General features: G+C 35.9%; 2 protein-coding genes across 2 annotated transcripts in view; one reads left to right on the top strand and one right to left on the bottom strand.

Annotated features, from left to right (window-relative positions):
* pip5k1bb (phosphatidylinositol-4-phosphate 5-kinase, type I, beta b) overlaps positions 1-3,697 on the bottom strand; it is a 41,584-nt gene extending 37,887 nt beyond the window's left edge. Inside the window, exon 1 of the mRNA XM_077223630.1 lies at positions 3,518-3,697. The gene's annotated coding sequence lies outside the window, so the exon portion shown is untranslated. The remainder of the gene's footprint in view (positions 1-3,517) is intronic.
* A 756-nt stretch (positions 3,698-4,453) lies between these two features.
* fxn (frataxin) lies at positions 4,454-12,895 on the top strand. Its single transcript, XM_077223648.1, has 6 exons — positions 4,454-4,648; positions 5,070-5,153; positions 5,298-5,374; positions 9,517-9,637; positions 11,478-11,575; positions 11,834-12,895. Exons 1-6 carry the CDS (start codon positions 4,538-4,540, stop codon positions 11,970-11,972), a joined length of 630 nt encoding a protein of 209 aa, XP_077079763.1. The 5' UTR covers positions 4,454-4,537; the 3' UTR covers positions 11,973-12,895.
* The last annotated feature ends 9,464 nt before the right edge of the window (positions 12,896-22,359 follow it).

Here is a 22,359-nt window from a genome sequence, read left to right as displayed (position 1 = left end):
ACTTGTGCTGCGGGGGGGCTGAAGTGGCTCAGAGATGCATATCTTAGTTTGATTTTTATTCTGCTTTGCATTTTTAGACAGAATTTTGAATCGACACTGAGCCCAATCACAGTAGCCTTATAGGCTGTTTAAAGGTGCAGTAAGCAATTTCTGAGAAATGCTGTTGAAAGTGGATCGGGACCGAGCACCACAACACTTGTAGCCAATGAGCAGTAAGGGGCGTGTACACTCATGATGAGGGAGGAGAGAGCAAGAGGGAGATTTGAAGAACGACTGTAGAAAGAGAGATGGAAGAAAGAGAAAAGTTTAGAAATATCACTGGTAAAAGAAGGGTTATGATCAGGTAATGGCTTTAGAACCTGTGTTAATATTAGGAAAAGCTTTCCCGTGCTGGAGAGACCTTAGCGAGAAGGCCTGAAAACGGATGCTGAGGTTGTGTTGTTTCTGCTCCATATGTGAGTAACATTGTTGTAATGTTTGCTATAGTAATTTCCATTTATATATAAAGTTTGTCATTGTTTGTCTGGAGCTGGTGTACTGCTGGCGACTAACAATGAACTCTTGCTTGCATATAGTCTTGTGTGATGTATGTTACATTTTTGTTCTTCTTAGTAATTCGTTCGTCATCTTCTTTATTATTGCACTATTTTGCTTCACTTCAGCTATGATAAAGAGACATGTGATAAAGAGCATTTTGGGGGCGGAGCAATGAATGGAGGGTGTGTTTGTTTGGGTGGATTTCAAATATTAACACTGTTTCTCAGAAATCGCCTACTGCAACTTAACAGAGCAATTTGTGCTCTTTTTACTGCTCAGTAAAGTACATTCAAACACTGCAGTCCTACTGTAAGTGTACTAGCAATTTAACACCATAGAACAATATTCACAAGCAGTGTTGCCAACTCTCGCAAGACAAATAAGCAACCGCAGCTTCAAAAACAAGCCCAATATTATTATATCATTTATTATCATCAATATTATTTGTTATCAATAAATGAGACTGCCCTGCAACATATTAAACTGAAAACATTTATTTAACAAAAATCACCAACAAACAACATCTTCCAACAAAGCGCAAGAGCATGCACTATCCTCCGATCACCTGTGAGCAGAATAGGTTTTGAGATGGAAAAGGAGAAAAAGTGACGTGACATGAAGGTCAACTATGGTAACCCATACTCAGAATTTGTCCTCTACATTTAACACATCCATTGAACGCATACTAATCTTGATATCATGTGACCAAAACTTCTTTTAGTCAAAAGTTCATAATCCAGCCAGGGAGTATTTTACACATCAATGTCACATGCCATCTCAGCTCTTCTGTACTGATCTAAGAGCAGCTTAGTTAAATAAAACTGATCTTATTTCTTATATGAGAGGTGGTCAAACTGCTCATGGTCAGTCTGTCTAGTGGCTGTCTGCAGTCTGGATACTAGGGAGGAATGTAGCATGCCACTGTGGGAGCAATAAAAAAATGTGCATGGGAGTGAGACCGCCGGTCACGACTGCTGTTCATCATTCAGCTGCAGCTTTGAAAGGCCCCAGAAAGATTAAAATGAAATGAAATGACGTGGCTTATTGATCTGACAGAGGACTGGGATACAGATAAAACTTGAGAATCAAAAAGAACATGAAGTACAACCTCATCATGTTGCACATGAGTGGCATGCAGTAATCAAATAGGCTATTTTTTTATTCAATTTTGTGTAAGAAAATAAAACTTTAGTCAGACAAATGGTGAGTCATAAAAAGAGATGTTATTGATGCTTTGCTAAACTACAATATATTATTACTAATACTAGACAAACCTTCACCTCTTTATGCATTCTATGGACAGTATACATATAGACTGCAGAAATAGTGAGACTGTTATGTTAATATTCTATTCTGAACATATCTCATATTTGTGTTAATGAAGAAAAAGTTGCTACCAGGCTATTTTGCACAAAAGTGCAAACATCTGACACAGATTTATGCAATTCAGTACAGCTGCAGAACGCTTTTGCAAACAACCACCTGGAAAAGGATCCACACAAGAGACACTGCGCTTCGCAACCAAACACTAGATGAATATTTCTTCTTCCTCTCATTGTTCTTGGCTGTCATATGATTTTGTGCCTCCAGGTACAAAGCTTGTCTAAACAACTGCCCAGTCAGGGTTATTTTCAACATTGCTAAAAGTTATAAGACTTTTCTCATAACCTCATTTGATCCGGTAAATTATAGGCAATAACAATTCAATATGTTCTTTATGACTTTTCTCATAACACACAGTACGTTTCAGTAATAGGACCAGATTATATTCAATCTGGATATTCAGAAATATGTATTTAGTTATTGTGTTCTATCCCACTGACATTATAAAGGATCAATCAATATGAAGAGACCTATACATTTTCTGTATATGCATATACCTTAAAAACTCGACTACAAAATGTCTGAACTGACCTCAGCTGAAAAACAGCCCGAATTGCATAATTTTCCTGTAATCACTGAAAAGCTGCTTTGACTCAATCTGTATTGTATAAAGCGCTATATAAATAAAGGTGACTTGACAAAAAAAAAGCTATTTACAATATTCACTGTTATTGCTCAGAGATAAATTATACAGTTCACTGAACACAGATTTACCTTTTGTGCCAATACATATGTGACAACTAGCCCAGGTCTCCCCTACTTGAATTTATTATTTATTTTTTGTTTATGTGTGATTTTTAAATAAGGGACCCTTGAAAGATTATAAAAACATGCAAACATGAAAACAAAATTCAACCATGGTTATATTATAGTAAAAGTGTAGTAACCATTTGTATAACCACAGTTTTACAACCATGGTTAAACTAGTGTAGCAAAGCCATGGTTAATTTGTGTAAGGGATGTTCCTGCATCAACATATTTTGTTGATCCTGGAACAACATTCTAGTCTGAAAATGTAGTCCAATATCCCTACCCCTAAACCTAACCCTACTCATAACTTATCCTTAAAATGTAGATTAATAAAATTGATGTAGAAGCACATATCCCTGGTTGTGAGCAACATTTTTTTTTATTTTGTTGTTGTTGCTGAAATCACGTTCACCATAGTAGACAGACAGCACACTAGGTTTTAAGATGTACTCGACATCCACGCCTGTCAAAATCTCGCAATATTTCTAAGAAACCTCTTCCCTGCGATACTATTACGTAATTTTTTGACATTCTCAGAGAGTAAAAGGTAAAATCTTGAAATGTAAAAATAGTCTGTCATGATTTTGCTATGAACAAATATAACAAGATGAGTTTATAATGTGTCAAATTATTTTAATTGGGTTAATACGTTGCTTAAAGTTTTTTCCTACTATGCATAACTAAAATATTTCATTTAAGTCAACACATTAATATGTCAAATATGACGTCTTGCCTACACGAGAGCGGAAGAACACACCGGTGAACTGGTGGCAGGTACAGGTGTATGTCCATCTGACAGGTTCAGACAGGTTACGTCGCAATAAACATTATTTTAAAAATATCTTACCTTTGTCTTCTAAGGTGGGGGTCTATTTTGCTTTCAGATAGAGAAAGAGGATGATTGCACACTGATATTCCGCGAGAATGTAATGTTTCTCTCACTAGATGTAGGCTAAGTGCAGCAGTGTCCCTGTACTTTGTGGAATCGTTATTGAAGGCGACTAAAGTCATACGGCAGCGAGTCTCCGCCTCCTCCTGCACTTCAGAGAAACATTTTTCATTCCCACAATACCACCACGCTCTCAGTGTGAGCAGTTAATGCCACCTGCTGGCTTGAGGTAGGTTATCTATCTATCTATCTATCTATCTATCTATCTATCTATCTATCTATCTATCTATCTATCTATCTATCTATCTATCTATCTATCTATCTAATCATATTTCGGAGTTTAAATATTAACTGAGTGATATGCCTACATGGTGTTCTGTTGTTTGTTTCTGTTGTATTATGTTGAAAATTGCTACCATGTTTATGCAATGCCTTTCTTTTGTCTATTTAATATTCTTGTGCTTATATTCTATAGTTTGTATTATTTAATTGTTGTTGTTACTCTTTTCTTGTTGTAGGTCAATTATAAAGCGTCCTTGAGTTATGGGAAGGCGCTATATAAATTATGCTGCCTTCAATTGCTATCGGAAATGTCCTACTTCCCACTTCTGAAGTCGTAATTACGAGCTCATCGCATTTAAATTTCGACTTGAGAGGGCGTTCATGTCTAATTTTTAACTAGAAAACTAGTAGCCTAGGCTATTTACTATGATTCTGATAGCACGTAAAGGCAGCATTAAACGTTATTATTATTATTATTATTATTATTATTATTATTATTATTATTATTTATACTTTCTAATTCTTTCCACTTTTAAAATAAATTTTAAAAAAGAGATTTAATAAAAACGAAACTTTTCCTGTATAAAACAGACTTTTATTTTGTTGGGACTTGTATTTTGAAATGTAACTAGGACTGTCAAAGCGTGCATATGCAATCAGACTGACTGGCCAGATACTTGCATCCTTTTTGAAGCTATGTCAAGGTTAAGTATTGCGTGTCGTTCTCTGTATCTTCTAAATTTGAGCTCCAGATGGAAACACCACCAACAAACCTCCAGACTATCAACAATGAGCAGTGGACTTGAAGTGAGTGAGTTTAAAACAAACATTTCCGGCATGTTAGCATGTCTGAATTGCCAATATGTGCCGTGGTGTCTCATATTATATTGCCTTATTTGTGGTAAACTACTTTATTATTATTATTATTATTATTATTATTATTATTATTACTATTATTATAGAGTGACAAATCTATTGTGTAAGGCGTGACGTGACGTGACGTGACGTGACGTTATTTGACTAGCACGTTTTTTTTGTTTTGTTTTTTTGGAAATATCAAACATGAAACTTTGCCTGTAACGTTAGTTCAGCACTTTCAGTCTAATTACTTGATTCTGGTCATTCATACTGAAATTGTCCAATTTTGATTATTTAAATGAGTGTTACTCTTTGTGTTTTAGTAGTCTGAAAAATATCACTGTTTTGTTTATGACCCATGTGATTTCAGTCAATATGCGCTGGTGGCAAATTTAGGAGTATCTCTTCAGCAAAGACAGTCACAAGGACCAGTGTTTGGGAAGGACATACACAGGTAAAGGACTCAGACCCTTATTTACCTTTTATGACATAATTAAAATCAAAATTTCTAAATCAAGTAATCTATTAAAATGTATAAAGGTTTGAATTACCTGCTATCATATCCATCCATATGGTCTGATATTTAAATATTTTTAAGTGGTTTGATGGCAGTCTGAGGAGAAGAGAACTTCATTCAAGTGCACCTCTTGGAAAAGAAAACGCAACTGAGTTGAGGTAAATATTGTTCTGAGTGACAAGTGTAATCTTGTAATAATCACTGACTCATAGAGCACAATATTTGCAATATTACTTGTACTTTGATTAAACTATTATGATTATGATTTATCGCTGTGTTGAAAATGTGTTTATTGTACGATTGTTGTCCATCAAAAATGTTTATATTAATCTAATTTTTATTCAAAAATTATTTTATATTAAATTTCTGTGTTGTATTTTAGTGTGCAAAAATTTAAAATAGCTTGTAAAACATTAATATGCAGTTTTTTATTTGTTTGTATAACAAGAAATATCCCAGGAAAGTCAGCATCCAATTACCTGTCCACATACAATTTGTTTATATTCACATTCAAATAACACACAAGTCTAAATAGTTTAAATAAGCAGCAAAGTTCTTATAATTTACAGTCTAAATATATTCAGGTCTTTCTCAAAAGATTAGCATATTGTGATAAAGTTCATTATTTTCCATAATGTAATGATACAAATTAAACTTTCATGTATTTTAGATTCATTGCACACCAACTGAAATATTTCAGGTCTTTTATTGTTTTAATACTGATGATTTTGGCATACAGCTCATGAAAACCCAAAATTCCTATCTCAAAAAATTTGCATATTTCATCCGACCAATAAAAGAAGTGTTTTTAATACAAAAAAAGTCAACCTTCAAATAATTATGTTCAGTTATGCACTCAATACTTGGTCGGGAATCCTTTTGCAGAAATGACTGCTTCAATGCGGCGTGGCATGGAGGCAATCAGCCTGTGGCACTGCTGAGGTGTTATGGAGGCCCAGGATGCTTCGATAGCGGCCTTAAACTCATCCAGAGTGTTGGGTCTTGCGTCTCTCAACTTTCTCTTCACAATATCCCACAGATTCTCTATGGGGTTCAGGTCAGGAGAGTTGGCAGGCCAATTGAGCACAGTAATACCATGGTCAGTAAACCATTTACCAGTGGTTTTGGCACTGTGAGCAGGTGCCAGGTCGTGCTGAAAAATTAAATCTTCATCTCCATAAAGCTTTTCAGCAGATGGAAGCATGAAGTGCTCCAAAATCTCCTGATAGCTAGCTGCATTGACCCTGCCTTTGATAAAACACAGTGGACCCACACCAGCAGCGGACATGGCACCCCAGACCATCACTGACTGTGGGTACTTGACACTGGACTTCAGGCATTTTGGCATTTCCTTCTCCCCAGTCTTCCTCCAGACTCTGGCACCTTGATTTCCGAATGACATGCAAAATTTGCTTTCATCCGAAAAAAGTACTTTGGACCACTGAGCAACAGTCCAGTGCTGCTTCTCTGTAGCCCAGGTCAGGCGCTTCTGCCGCTGTTTCTGGTTCAAAAGTGGCTTGACCTGGGGAATACGGCACCTGTAGCCCATTTCCTGCACACGCCTGTGCACGGTGGCTCTGGATGTTTCTACTCCAGACTCAGTCCACTGCTTCCGCAGGTCCCCCAAGGTCTGGAATCGGTCCTTCTCCACAATCTTCCTCAGGGTCCGGTCACCTCTTCTCGTTGTGCAGCGTTTTTTGCCACACTTTTTCCTTCCCACAGACTTCCCACTGAGGTGCCTTGATACAGCACTCTGGGAACAGCCTATTTGTTCAGAAATTTCTTTCCGTGTCTTACCCTCTTGCTTGAGGGTGTCAGTGATGGCCTTCTGGACAGCAGTCAGGTCGGCAGTCTTACCCATGATTGCGGGTTTGAGTAATGAAACAGGCTGGGAGTTTTTAAAAGCCTCAGGAATCTTTTGCAGGTGTTTAGAGTTAATAAGTTGATTCAGATGATTAGGTTAATAGCTCGTTTAGAGACCCTTTTCATGATATGCTAATTTTTTGAGATAGGAATTTTGGGTTTTCATGAGCTGTATGCCAAAATCATCAGTATAGAGATTGCTAATGTGACGTCATCGTGACGTTTTACCAGTGGTGAACGCAAAGCATTTTGGGAATCCGCGGCACAAACAGAAGGCGTCAGACTTGATTGCATGGAGGGAAGAACGCAGTGTTCAAGATGCTGTCTACCTGCTTTGTTATAAACCGCAATAGTCCTTCTTGCACAGTTTTGAAAATGAACGTTAAGGGTTGTTTTAAGGACATGTTTGTGTATGCTCGTAGACAGCCACTCCGAAGCCGTCAGAGGCGATTCTAAAAGATTCAAAAAGTCGAGACAGGACCCATCGTCAAAATTCTACCCACCACTCAAACTTAGTTCATCCAAAACAAACTAGAAAATAGACTCAAGTGCTAAATACCTGAATTATCCTTTAAGAACGGATCAATATATTTGTTTTCCTTAATTTTAATGAACCCTAACTTTATTCTCATCTGAATGGTAAATAATTGATTTTCGTATAAAATAATACTACCATTAAAAACACATTTGATTTTCTTTTTTAATCAATGTAGAATGTGTAACTGCTCTGAAGAAAAGAAATGAAAACCAATGCAATATGATTAATGTCCAGAAGATGACAAACTTTTTTGAAATGGGGTTGGATAAATATGTTGCTTTTAAAACTGTATGTTTGGTTGGGTGACAGTTGTAGGTTACAGATTGAGTTGTGTGACAAAAGCGCAATGTTGTGTTTTATTGCGAGTGTAAGTTACACAGATATAAGTAAACACTTTGCAGTTTTAATGATAACCTCTATGAACAAAATAACGGAGTATGTTTTTATGTTTCCACTGTTCGATCGCGCGATTCGCGCCCGCGCCTCTCTCTCTCTCTCTCTCACACACACACACAGTTCGATCGCGTCTCTCTCTCTCTCTCACACACACACGCACACACACACACACAGTTCGATCGCGTCTGTGTGTCTCTCTCTCTCTCTCTCTCTCTCTCTCTCTCTCTCTCTCTCTCTCTCTCTCTCTCTCTCTCTCTCTCTCTCTCTCTCTCACACACACACTCCAGCATGCATTGCAATCTTGACATGAATTCTGACTGCATGAAGATAGATGAGAGAGAGCGAGGAGTGTGGTGCTTAAAACATTAGCATACTTTTGAACGGACGACAGTTTTCTGGTATGGTCCGACAATGTTTTCTTTAGCCCGCTGCATTTTGTAGGATTATATTCTGTTTTCTCGCTATTTTTTTTTTCATGCCAGAACCATAGAACGTAAAAAAATAGGCCAGAACACTAGCCTGCTATGCCAGCCCATGTAAACGGGCCAAACATACCCATAATTCTTTGCGTTCTGATGACGTTGCCGCCCAGTTGGTCACATGTCTTAGCGATCTCTATTAAAACAATAAAAGACCTGAAATATTTCAGTTGGTGTGCAATGAATCTAAAATATATGAAAGTTTAATTTTTATCATTACATTATGGAAAATAATGAACTTCATCACAATATGCTAATTGTATGAGAAGGACCTGTATATATAGCTAAAAGTATTTTTGACACAGAAAAACATTATGCCATACAAACTATTTTTACAGTGAGCAACTATTATTAAAACGTTTTTCATCGTTAACACTTTATAATTAGGTTTCATTTGTTAACATTAGTTAACTACATTAGTTAATATGAACTAATAGTGAAAAATACTTCTAGTCTTTATTAATCTTGGTTAATGTTAATTTAAACATGTACTTATACATTATTAAAATCAAAAGTTATATCTAATGTATTTCTCATTGTTAATATTAGGTACAGTATGCATTAAAGGGATAGTTCAACCAAAAATGAAAGTGTTGTCATCATTTACTCACCCTTATGATGATCCAAACCTGTGTGAGTTTCTTTCTTCTGTTGAAAACAAAAGAAGATATTCTGAAGAATGTTGGTAATCAAACAGCTGCTGGTCCCCATTGACTTCCATAGTAGTTTGTTTCCTACTATGGAAGTCAATGGCTACTGTCAACTGTTTGATTTCCAACATTCTTTAAAATATCTTCTTTTGTTTTCAACAGAAGAAAGAAACTCACACAGGTTTGGATCATCATAAGGGTGAGTAAATGATGACAAAATGTTCATTTTTAGGGGACCTTATTTTTAAGTGTTACCTTCTCATATATTATTTATACATTAGCATCACATGCACCAATATTTTGCAATGATGCAAAAAAAAAATTCTACAAAGTACAACTATTTTTTTATTCTACAAAGTAATTGTTTTGTATAGAGAACTAACAGAGACAGACTATGGGAGACTAGCAGATGAGACAATGGACGCATTATCAGATTATTTTGAAGACCTCACAGATGAGAACTTCACTGGAATGGACTATGACGTTGTCTTTTCTGTAAGTACACATGCACTTATTCTCACATCCTTGCATGTTAAATGCCTGCAGTGCTTTTACATCTCAACTATGAAAAGTCTGTTTTGTCGAGATGTCCAGTAGGGGTCAATGTTGGTCTAAAAACTAAAATGATTTGAAACATGAAATGCTGTTTGCAACAGATTGCATCTGATTCTTGATTGAATTGTATCTTCAGTGAGAAAATAACAGGGTAGAAAAATGAATTGATTTTAAATGAACCATTAGCAACAAATATATATATATATATACAGACACAATAAAGACCATTGCATTTACCAAAGAAAAAGGAAAACTAGCAAGATAAAAAAGATTACTATTCATTATGATCTTACTATTCATAAGAACTATTCATTTAATCAAATTGAATTGAGTTGGTGTTTCCAGTCTTTAATTAAACACACTTTACCTGTCATACAACCCATTTGTCTAACCTTTACATCCCCAGCCTTTTTGTGGAACATTGCAATTAGGTTGTTACTCTGTGAGGTGAAAAGGGGTCCTAAAACTTTTATGATGGTATCTTTTCTTCATTTATAGAAAAGAGGTTTGCTTGAGTGTTGTTGTTGTTGTTGAGTGCTCCTGCACAACTCCTGTTAAGAGTTCACAGCCAAAAACTACTTTTTGTGCAGCAGCCTTTGTTGAGCACCTTGCAGAGGAAATGCATATGTCCTGCAGGATTTATGAAGGCTACAAACGCTGAGCTTTTAGTATGTTATTGTAAGACTAGACTAAAGTAACTTCCAATCATTCCACACACACGTGCATACATGCATACACACACACACACACACACACACACACACATATATATATATATATATATATATATATATATTTTTTTTTTTTACAAAGATCTGTCTCGAACCCAGTGAATGATTAAGTCCTTGCACTCGTTCCATTTACGCATCTGGCGGGTGGCCAGCAGGCCCTGCTGACAGATTGATTGGTCTTTCACGCTCCTCGCTCTCCTCTGGCTGGATAAATGTCAGGCGGTGAGCTTCCTGTCAGCTACTTGTTCTAAGCAGCTTGTTTTTTACACCTCTCTATAGCCTCACATGCAGCCGGCAAACACTGTGCTGGTGTTTTCAATAGTGGTATACGTAGTAGCATCACAGTGCAGCCGTCCCCTGAAATTTGATTCAGAAAATTCTCTTTTTGCACACTGACTCTGTTGCTACAGTTGATATGATATAATGATACCACAACCCTTTACATTAAACATTCGGACAGCTGCAAGTCAAGGTTTGGTTGACAAATTGAGCCATGTTCCCAATGCTTGGCCTCGGATCTGACTATACATTCACACATATATAGATCATCTTTTTTGAGGTTGTTTCATCATTTTGTTCTGAACCAGTGGTGTTTTAGGCATCAGTTTAATGGTACAAAAAGTCTGTGATTTAATTGATCAGTTTTTTAGGTTTGCATATTTTTCTTTTTTTTTTGATTTAGGATAATTATCTGTGAAAAAATTGAGTACACCCCTTGCATTTATTGATTTATTTATCTCTGTTTTATTTATCTATTTTAAATGTTGGCATATTGATACTCAAACTTAATTTGGACAGCATTGATGGGTGAAAGTGATTATAAGTAATTAAAACCATTTTATTTTAAAAAAAGTCTACAGAAATGAGAAACAAATAAGTGCACCCCTAAGTTTTATTTTTATATATTTTACAATTATGATAAGTTTAATTGTTAAATATTTGTAAAAAGAATCTTTCAGGTTGTTCTCCCTGTCAATGCTCCTTTTTCAATGTTAAAGCCACAGACTGAAGCTCTCATACATTTACATGTGTGTTAAATGTCTTAACAGAGTGGTGTGCTGACGGTGAAAGTTGGCTCTGACCACGGCACATACGTTATCAACAAGCAGACACCCAACCGACAGATTTGGCTTTCGTCGCCGACAAGGTTAGACAATAGTCATTTTTTGATGTCCGTATGTAATGATAACGGTGTTTAATCTGTTTTATGTAAAAGAATGAGAATTAAATCAGCAAATTTCTTGATAACATGTTTTACTTTGTATTACTTACTGTAGTATTTTTTATTCTTTACCTGAGTGGCATTAGAAATGCTAGTTCTCGAATTACATATTAACAGTGTGATATAATGAGAGCAAATCAGTTTTCAGCTTCATCAGACATTTCTGAATGTTTCCTTTCTCAGTGGGCCAAAGCGCTACGATTGGACGGGGGAGCGATGGGTGTACGCTCACGATGGTGTGACATTGCACAGTCTGCTCTCCAAAGAGTTGTCTGTCATCTTCAAATCAAATATAGACCTGTCGCATCTCATCCATTCATGATGAGAACACTTTGGAAAAACGGACACCGTTATTGATCTTTTCCTCGCCAGTTCTCTTGTGACTTTCGTGATCTTAACAAGTTACTACTGTAGCCAATGCTCAAAAAACCTATTAGGCTGCTTTGATAATTTTTATGGTTTATATATACCCATTGTTCACAGACCGACAAATTGTCCATAAATGTACAAAAAGTATAGACCTCAGATAAACTGCAGGGAGGATTTATTTGTCTGCATCAAACCTGTATACCATTCTAAGTTTTAAATGCACTCAGAAAGTGCTCTCATAATCAAATCCCTGTAAATGAACCTTGTTGGATTAAAGAGATCACGTTTAATGGCTCTTAAACCACCTGAATAAGACAAATGGTCACAGATTGTTTTTCGGAGGCTGTATTTATCTGCAGCATTTTGCACGCCTGGCCCTGGCTGAACTAGAGGCTGCTGGGTAGATGGAGGAAAAGAAGAGGATTACGACTGACAGATGGAGAAGTTCTTGCTCTAAAAGCCCCGGCCAGAGCCTTCATTTAAGAATTATCTGTGAATAACGGCATCGCTCTCTGATCATATTCCTCAGAGCTTTACCTCCACCCTCAGATGATTTAAAAATACCAGCCCAATTTAGCATCAACCCACCCGTCAGTTAAAGCAGTGTCATTAACTCTGGTGATACAACATAGTCGATCATTACTCCAGACGCCTCTTAACATAATAGCCCATATATCGCAACATTAACTCGATACGCTGTCCATGCAAATGTTGAAATATGAGATGTATTGTACTGTGGTGAAATGTTTGATGTATTTAATCAGGTTGTATGTGATGAAACAATAGCACATCTCCAGCAGTGTTGATGTCTGACATCTGATGTCTGTCCATTGATGCATACGTAAATATAATGTTAAATAAATAATGTTTGTTTTATTTTCATTGTATACATGTTATTTATTTGTGCAAGACAATGTTTTAGATAAATATCTTTAGACTGGTTTTCAGTCATGAGTTTAATTTCTATATAGTATTAAAATATAATTATTATTATTTTTAGAAGTAATTATTATTTTAAGTGATTATGATGTTTTAATACATGTTGAAATAAATATATTTGGGTGTTTATGTTTTTATTTATTTGTTAAGGACAATGTTTTAGACTGGTTTTCAGTCATACGTTTAATTTGGGTAGGTGTTTGAGAACCTGAGTCTGCCTTGATATCTGCAACTGATTTCAGTGTTAGCTACACTTTGATATGAAGATTCGAGACCAATTACTTTGAGATAAGCCTCTCATATAAATTGCACCAGCTGCTTTTAAATCTTTGTGAAAGCTGTAACACTCTCTGTCTTTGAGCTAAAGTGTCCTTTAAGATGCTAGATTATTCCCAGTATTAATGGCACCCAATTATGATACGAGCAGCTATTGAATCAGAGCTCAAGGCTGATGATCAACACTTTGAGCATTTTCTCTCTTTGTCCAGACATGAATATGCAAATGTCTATTATAGAGCTCGACTCACAGGCCCAAAAATAGCATGAAGTTTCCATGGGAACATGGATTTATCACTGAACTCTGATGTCAATTGAGTGGTTTTGCTCCAAACAAGCGAAGGAAGTCTGAAAGATTCCCAGAGCTCACGTACGTTTTACTGTCATTTCAGCCACCTGGCTGGCCATCAAACATCGCCCTCGGCTGAGCGTTTCTCAGAAGGACGTCATCTAACGTAAATGGGGCTATAATACAATGTGACCGGGAAAAATTAACCTATGTCAAGCAACATTTAGATAAATGCCCCTAAACACTTTGCTATCTGATGATGCAATCATGATTTGTTTTTTTGCATTTGCTAATTGAGGATTCGTTTTTCTAACAAAGAAGAAAAAGGAACTATTCTTCAATTCAGGTGAGTCTTTTCTTTTCTTGCTTTTTTACTCAGTCAACATCAATGCCATGAATCATCAGACAAAAGGACTGATGCACTTCAGATGACTCAACTGCACTGCGTAGAGATCACGTGGGATGCTTGGAATTAATTCCACATCAAAAGAAACTGGTTAATTAGAATTTGTTGGATGTTAATAAGCACAGATATTGTACATGTCATTCTTTTGTTGTTGCAGCCCATGGTTTGCATAGCTATCAAAGGGATTTCTATAATATTCAGATGGCAATTTTAGTCTGCTTTGTAAAAGCCTGTTCTCAGAGTAAAAAAATAAAATAATACTTTATTCTTGTTATTGCACTGTTATATATCAAAATTACAAATGTTATTTCTCACAATTGTGACTTCATATCATGGTATATCACATTTTAAGATGTAGTCAATTATGACAGTAAAAATGATAAGAAATTATGCATTAGCTCCTGTCCCCTTTCTCAGCGGCGCTGGTTCCGGAAGTATTTTTTTCATTCATTTTCTTGTTAAAGAGTTACTGGTATAAGCCATGAACCAAGCCAATCAGCTACGAGTTTACGAGGTGAGCTACACACTTTGATTTGACCCAAAAAGTATTTGAAAATTGGATTAAAGAACTCTTTTGGTGCGTTATGCTTTTTCGACTCTGATCGGTGGAATTTTCTGTTCAATATTCCACCAATTAAACAGAATTAATTTCAGTTGAAATAATCTGGTGGCTTACCATCGATTAACAACATTGTAGTTCACAGTATGTTGTCTTTTTAAACATATCGTTTGAGTTATCGTTTCAATTAATTTAGAACAAATGACAAAAAAGAACAAAAAATTAGCATACATAGGCCTATAGACATTTTATCCTAAAATCTGTAAAAATTTCCATTTCAATAGTCAGCCACCATTGATTTAAAAAATAAATTAAAAAGCTTTCTTCAAATTAAACTGACCTGGGCCTTTTTAAATCAAGACTTAAAACGCATCTTTTTAAAGTGGCGTTTTGTACCTAGTAATGTGATGGCACATTTACATTGATTTTATTTTTTATTTATCTTTTTCTTATTTTTTTCTCATTCATTATTGTATCTTTGTTATTGGTGTGTTGTTGTTTTAAATTTGTTGTTTAATCTGTTGTGAAGCACTTTGGTTCACCTATTGGTCGATGTAAGGTTCTATATAAATAAAATACATTTACATTTTAAACTTTCACAATTGGATTATTGATCATCTTAACTCATTTGGTCATATTACACCTACATTTACGTTTAATGTCTGTTTTTAGTTTATAGTCTCCCAAATGACAAATGGTAGCTATGAGGACTGGAGGAATTGAATCTTGAGTGTGACAGCAGAGTCTAGTGTTGTCACAGACCTGAAGAAAATTGAGACAAATTGCTGCATTCACCGGAAATTGGAGAGATTAATTTCTCATCTTTGACAGACTCTGGAGCACTCGTATCAAGAAAGCAGAGAGGACAGTTTTTGCTTCTATTGTGAATCCTCCTTGAGATAGCATCTGAAGGATAATCTGAGAAGGACCTTATCTTTCTATTTAAAGCGGCTCTCACTACTTTAGCTGTCTGTGTACTCTACAGCGCATTCAATATATTATAAGCAAACAAGGTGCAATGACACCCTGACATGAGACACTGAGACGTGTTTTTGACCAGACCAAAACATTGCTTTCTATAGCATTCAGCTTAAAGGTACAATATGTAAGAATTTTGCATTAAAATATCCCATAATCTCAAGGCCAGTGTTATATATTTTGTTAAGTTGATTACTTACAATATCCCAAATGTTTCCAACTCATAGGCGTAGCCACGGGTGGGTGTGCCGCGGTGCCACCCACAGTGGCAGCTGGCACACCTAAAAATAGATGCATAATTATTTTATTAAGTCTTAATAAAAAAATATTTTTTTAAACTTTGACTATTTTTGTTTACTTACAATATTTGTAAATTTAAAATGTATTTTAAATTTTAAATTATTATCGTTAAAAAATATCTGCAGACATTCGGCATGCTAAACAGCCACTGACTGACGGTAACAAGGTTGTGCTGTTGAGGCTCGTGCCTCATGAGGAGAAATGGAAACAATGAGCGCAGTTAACACAAAGAAACTTAATGAACATACAGCGGTTAAAAAATTCATGTGGAGTTTTTATATTTATAACATATGATATGATACAGTTAAGCAACATCACACGACCACGAGTGCTGAATACCATCACAATTGAAAATGTGACACTGATTTCAAATGACAGTTAAATAAACAAGTAATTAATATCAAGTCACTTACATTTTAGACACAATATTGACTGTTTTTGTTCTATTTGAGTAGCTAAAATAGTTCAAAACATAGATCACAGCAGAAAGACAGCGCATTTCACCGGAAAACATCACCGCATCACTGAATGATTCAGCGCTTTGAATGAATCGGTTGAGTCAAAGATTCAATTACCCATTAAACAACTGCCTCATTCCTGAACGATTCAGCCGTTTGAAAGAATCATTTGAATAAATGACTCAATAACTCACTTATTAGGACGGTCACCTGCCGCCCCCTACTGGTGGTTTAGTTTCGTGTTTAAAAGTAGGGTATCATTCCATTTGTATTCAAAAAATATTCAAAAAAATCCCATAACATTATTTAATGCAGTTGTAATATTTCAGTGTAAATTAATTAATTTGATTGGTAATAGCCATATAGTTTCTTATTATTTCAATTGAATTTATTGATCAAATATTTGAATTTAAAATGAAAGATGAAGCACATATTTAAACCGATTAAGGAAAAATGCTCGTTATAAAGGTTAAAATATCATAAATATGCAGATTTAAATATGTAAAAGCTGACTGAATACTGATGAGAATATTGCTTCAGAATACATTTTATTCACAACACAAAAAAAATCGTATTTGTTTCTGGACAACCAATTTTTTTACTTGGACAAGTGAATGACCGATTTACTTGTTACTTGACAATAAATGTGGCACACCCAGTTTTTCTTATGCACACCCAGAAACGCTTTTCTGGCTACGCTAGTGTTCCAACTATTTTTAAATCATGAGAAAATTGCGATTTTAACCAAGGAAACGGGGCGTTACAGCAGGGGGAGCTGGGAGTCGCCAGTCAATTCCGTCATATCTGCGTTACCCTCGGTTTCCGCTCATACTGCGTGGAGTCCTTGACAAACGTGGAAGTTGTAGTTGTAGCGTCTATCAAGCTACAAACGTTAGCTTGTTTCGTGCAGTCGTTACGGAACACAATTATTCTTTACCGATTGCAGCTGGTTCTGTCGACAAAGCATGCTTAATTTTATATTTTCCAAATGTAGCATTCGTTAATAGTTATGTTTATGTTAGGGAAGTATTATTGCTTTAGATTTGTGTTTAGTTTATTGACATTGTTTATCACGTCTGATGTTTATGGCCATGTAAATAAATATAGCATGTGGTATACACAAAGATTAATCAGTATTTTGGCAAATGATGTGGGTATGTTCGAATGTACTTTTACAACAATTGTTTAGAACACGTAAAACTGCACAGCGTTAACACAATAATGAATTCGGAATACAGTAACATCTATGATAACCAATTTAGTATTAAAACTTACTTTTCTTGCGGTTAATTCATTTTAATGAAATAAAAGTGTGATGAGGTTCAAGAGTCATGAAGGAAGAAGACAGGAGTCTGCGTGACTGGAACTCGTACTTTATTAAAATAAAACAAAACAAACAAAAGTCGCACACAACGCGCATTCACCGTGGCAACCGCGACGGCACAAAACGGTTCAAAAATGAGACCTCGGATCCACCGGTTTTCTTTCTCCGAGTCAAATTTTGTCTCCAGTCTCTCTTTCTCGTTCCAGCGCGCGGCCGCTCGTCTCTTCTCTCTCCCATTACAGACCGCGCTGAACCACGCCACAAAAAGCATTTCATTATTTAAAAAAAATTAACTCATCCATGAATATGATTTTTCGATTCCCGTCTGACTGATTTATATCCACGGTGGAGTTTAAAACGACAGTTCCCATCATTCCACGCTCCTTCACATCGTCATCGAGCTACGCCGTTGTTGTTGTTTTGAATGTAGCGCCCTCTAGCTGCAAAAAATCTTGCATATTGTACCTTTAACAATAATATCATAATTACGGCAACACTATTACTATTGCTCAACACCGTCTGACTTGTCAAGGAGAGTTGTTTTTACTTTTTCCTAAAACTGCAATTTTAACCTGGAGGATAAAATATATAGTCTTACAGATACAGACTTCAAATATGCAGTAAGTAATTTCTGAGAAATGCTGTTGAAAGTGGAACGGACCGAGCACCACAATACACTTGTAGCCAATCAGCAGTAGGGGGCGTGTCCACTCATGATGGGGGAGGAGAGAGAGTGAGCAAGAAGGACTGTAGAAAGAGAGATGGCTGAGAGACATTTAAAAGAGAGGTCAGAAAAATATCACTGGGAAAAGAAGTGTTATGACTTTGTTCTGTAACTGATCACGATTTCCTGTTCTTCACCATTTTGATTAACTTCTGAATTTCACTAGTTAATTTCGATGGTTCTGTGGCATGAGCTAGCTACTTTTACACTTGTTGTCACTATAGCTATTTTTAGTTACTCACCAAAACACTCACATTACTCACATTTGGCCTTTGGCAATTGTTCATTTTGGACCAGATCAGACAGCATGGAAGTGTGAGCATGGAAGTAGTTACCATATACACAAATACTGGAGGTAAACCATTTCCTCTTTTTAACTTGCATGTCTCAAAATGTTTTATTCCCTGCTGGGGTCCTGATTAGCATCATTAAGGATCCCAAGAGATTGCTCAAGTCATGTTAACTGCCTCTCTGTAGATTCTGCCTCTCTTTCCATAGGCATAAAGTAGCAAAGGTGACATTGCAGTTACCTTGGTTTATAAAAGTTAAAGGAGCAGCTCTCAATAAACACTCTATAAGCTTCAGATTATTCTCAAGGCCGTAATCAATATGGAACCGTGGAATACGGGTGAGCTTCCCTGTCCTGAAGCTGTTAATATGACGCATGACCAAGAGGATGTGGTGTTCTGGCATGATTTTCTAGACTTGTTGATTCTGATATCAACAGTCAGTTTAATCACCCTTATCAATGCGCTGTTTTCGATGACGCACACAAACGCAACGTCATTCATTCGGGCAGTTGACGCAATCTCAAAAATTTATCAACGCTGCCCCGCTACTTTTATTAATAAATTAGTTTTGCTTGTGAATTGCTACATTATTCATACAACATCGCTGGTTTTAAAATAATTAAACTCACAGCTTCGTTGTTAATCTAGAGACCAACAGACAGGTAAGTTAATTCACACAGTCTACATCGCCAATCTCGGTCTCTCTCTCGATCGATAATGAATTCAAATAAAGACTTTAAGTCATTCATTGAAATAAATGTCATTTTACACACTACTTTATCTAAGTGTCTGATTCAAAGCGGACATAATCTAGCTCTAACAAGCCCTGACTGATGAAAATAACATGGGAAAATAACCAAATATTGCGCAGGCAGCCTGCAAATAATAACAGCTTGTCAGTGCTGGCAAAGGATGACCGTGCATTTGTCTCATTTAGCCTACCCCTTTTTTTTTACATTTAGATGAACTTTGCTATCATCTTAAAGGTAATCGTTTTAAATGCAGCTATTTTAATAACATTAAAAGTTAAGTTTTTAGTTGGCTAAATCCTACTACATGGCATTAAAAAAAACTTAGATGCATATATTCACTTGTCATTTCAAATGTTTTTTGTGTGTTTTTTATTTATTTAGACATAGTTTAGAATTCGGCAATTTGTTGAAAATGTTCTTAACATTAAATTCAGCCAAAAATAATTAACTTAATAATTAATGTAATAATAATTAACTTAATATTAGTGCATCCCTCACTAACTCTCGCTGTACTTTATAATGCTGCGATGCCGAAATTCACTTGTAGCATTTAATATTATTTTTAATTTATTTGGACAAAATTGTGTAGAATTATAAAACCAGTAATTTGATGAAAATGTTAATTACATAGAAATTATTAATTGCTTTATCTTGTTGGCCACAATTTTAATATTAGTTGGTTCCTATTTTATACGTTTTTGTCAGATAGGCTACAGAACATATTTTTTAGGGCTCTTAAAAACATGAAATGGATTTTATAGTTTTCCTCTGTCTGCTCCCTTTGGAATCAGGATAGTTGCTAGTGAAGGTTTTGATCGGGGAGGTTTATAATACCTGGAGAAAGCGATCCGTTAGCAATAGCATTCCCATTCATCTCAATGGAAACTGTTCAGCTGGCCCCCCTGGAAATTATTGATTTGAAACCTGGAAAACCTATGAAAACGTTCATTACCCAAGGCCTTTTTGAAGTAGTTATTTTCGAGGGCTTGTGGCCGGTAGTAGGCCTATGGCAGGTGTCGTGCGCACTTTGATATTTAATGGCGACCCATGAGCTCTGTGGTTTAAAAGCTACATCATATAGAAGTTACCAGGAATTGGCTCTCCGCTCAAGATTAATGTAACAGTGTGATAATATGAAGGTGTGAGGAGACACACACTATGCACGTATTTGGATATCACGTGTTTGTGACTCTGACATAGGGATATTAAATCATGTTTTTTAGACATGAGAAGTAATTTGGTAGCACAGTTCATAAAGATCCTCTGAGGTGAGTATTGACTTTGAAGTTATCTATCATGAATCTCAACATCTGCCTTACTTAATTTAATCATGGAGTTTTCAAAAATTGTTGAGCAAATTGTTAAAGGTAAAGGTGTAAAAGTGTTTTACTCAAAGACACTTTAAACACAGATTTACTGTGCATTTCATTTATAAAAACATATTTATGTGCAATGTGTAGGCTATTGACTTTATATTATACTGTAAGGGAAATGGGGCAAGTTGCCACTTTATTTCTCAGGATAGGTTTATTTTTAAAAGTCAGTTTTAGTGTAAACATAACAGTCTTGGTATGGAATATTTCACCATTCTTGATGAGAAAAAAGCTACTTTTCATTTAACACACAGTGGACCTCATTCATAAAACACATGCAGAACAAATTTCTGTAAATAATTAATTAACCATTCTTGCATGAATTGTTGCATGTAATTGAAAGTGACAATTTATGTAAGAACAGTTTTGCAAACAATGTACACAGGGATTCATTCTACTCATGTTTCATGAATAAAGTCCAATGATTATTGGGCATGTTGTCACAATAGAATACACTGATTTGAGAAGAATAATATAAAATATTGTCTCAATAAAAAAATAATTTAAAAAAATCACCTTTCACACAATATCTTCATCAATAGGATGCCTTTCCAGTTAAATTTTTACAACTTGCTCCAATACATTTAAAATTTTTGGTTTGAAAGAGTTTTTAACTCATGATGTGTCTGAATATAAAATACAAAACCACTACTAGAAGAAATTAATTCTCAAAAGGACTTTTGCCATTGTGACAACTAGCCCCGTTCGACTCTATAGCTACGTAGTAAGCAAATACCCCTTGTATAAAGTCATGACAGTGCTTACATACGTGTTCTGCTGAAAGTGCATGTGAAACAGCTTGTATTACGCTGATCTCATCGATACCCTTCCTAGTGAAGTGGTGTTCATTCGGACAGTAGAACACTTATTAGAATTCAGTTGTTTCCTTCGGTCCCATAATTCCATATTTCATCATCACAATGATGCCATAACATTTTATACACCCTCAGTCTCAAGGCAGCAGTGTACAGTAAGCCATGTCGGAATAGAGCCAAAGGGCTGCTTTAATTGGCCAAAAACAGCAGCTCAAGGTTGCAGCGATGGATTTTTATTTTGTCCTTGACACTCCTCCCCCTCGCTGAGTAGCCAGCTGATGTGTTAGTCTCATTCGCTCTTTATAGGAGAACATATCTGTAGGTTGTGCCATTTGTTTAGTGTGCTACACACACCACCTGAACACTTGTGCCTCATTCCTGTAGTTTAGAGTTTGCACAATAACTCCATTATCAGTAAGCGCACTGCATGATTTAGCTATGTAGCTAATGTACCTGGAATAACATCGGCTATCATAACTTCTGTTTGTTGGGTTTGTTGCAAGTTTTCATAATGCAAGAGCTCCAATGATACAAGAGCTTTCACACATCAGTCAGTAGTAGCAAAACATCTGCTATAATATCATGAAATATTTGCAATTGGCACCTCTGTTCAAAAGTTTGGGGTCAGTAAATGAAGAAAGATGCTTGGTTTAGCCACATATTGGTATGTTAACTTTCCAACATTTACCAGTAGACTAACTAGTCCATGCTAACCAGCCAAAACTGACCCCCTGGACTTAATATTTACATTACACCTCACCTTAAAATCTGATTAGCTGATAATAATGTAATTACAGGACCAGCTGGGATGTTGATATATATTTTGCATATTTTTGTCCTATCGGTGCTGTATCAAT

The sequence above is a fragment of the Siphateles boraxobius genome, unplaced genomic scaffold (genome assembly GCF_051911475.1).
Source record: "Siphateles boraxobius isolate OS27281-9 unplaced genomic scaffold, OSU_SipBor_1 9, whole genome shotgun sequence".
NCBI classification, from domain to species: domain Eukaryota; kingdom Metazoa; phylum Chordata; class Actinopteri; order Cypriniformes; family Leuciscidae; genus Siphateles; species Siphateles boraxobius.
This window is presented reverse-complemented; position numbering and strand designations above follow the sequence as displayed.

What these genes read in the sequence shown, in the direction of transcription:
- fxn (XM_077223648.1), top strand. Translation starts at nt 4,538, where the DNA reads ATGTCAAGGTTAAGTATTGCGTGTCGTTCTCTGTATCTTCTAAATTTG. An exon ending in TTTGGGAAGGACATACACAG is followed by an intron (nt 5,154 to 5,297) that starts GTAAAGGACTCA and finishes AATATTTTTAAG; the next exon opens with TGGTTTGATGGCAGTCTGAG. An exon ending in ACTATGACGTTGTCTTTTCT is followed by an intron (nt 9,638 to 11,477) that starts GTAAGTACACAT and finishes ATGTCTTAACAG; the next exon opens with AGTGGTGTGCTGACGGTGAA.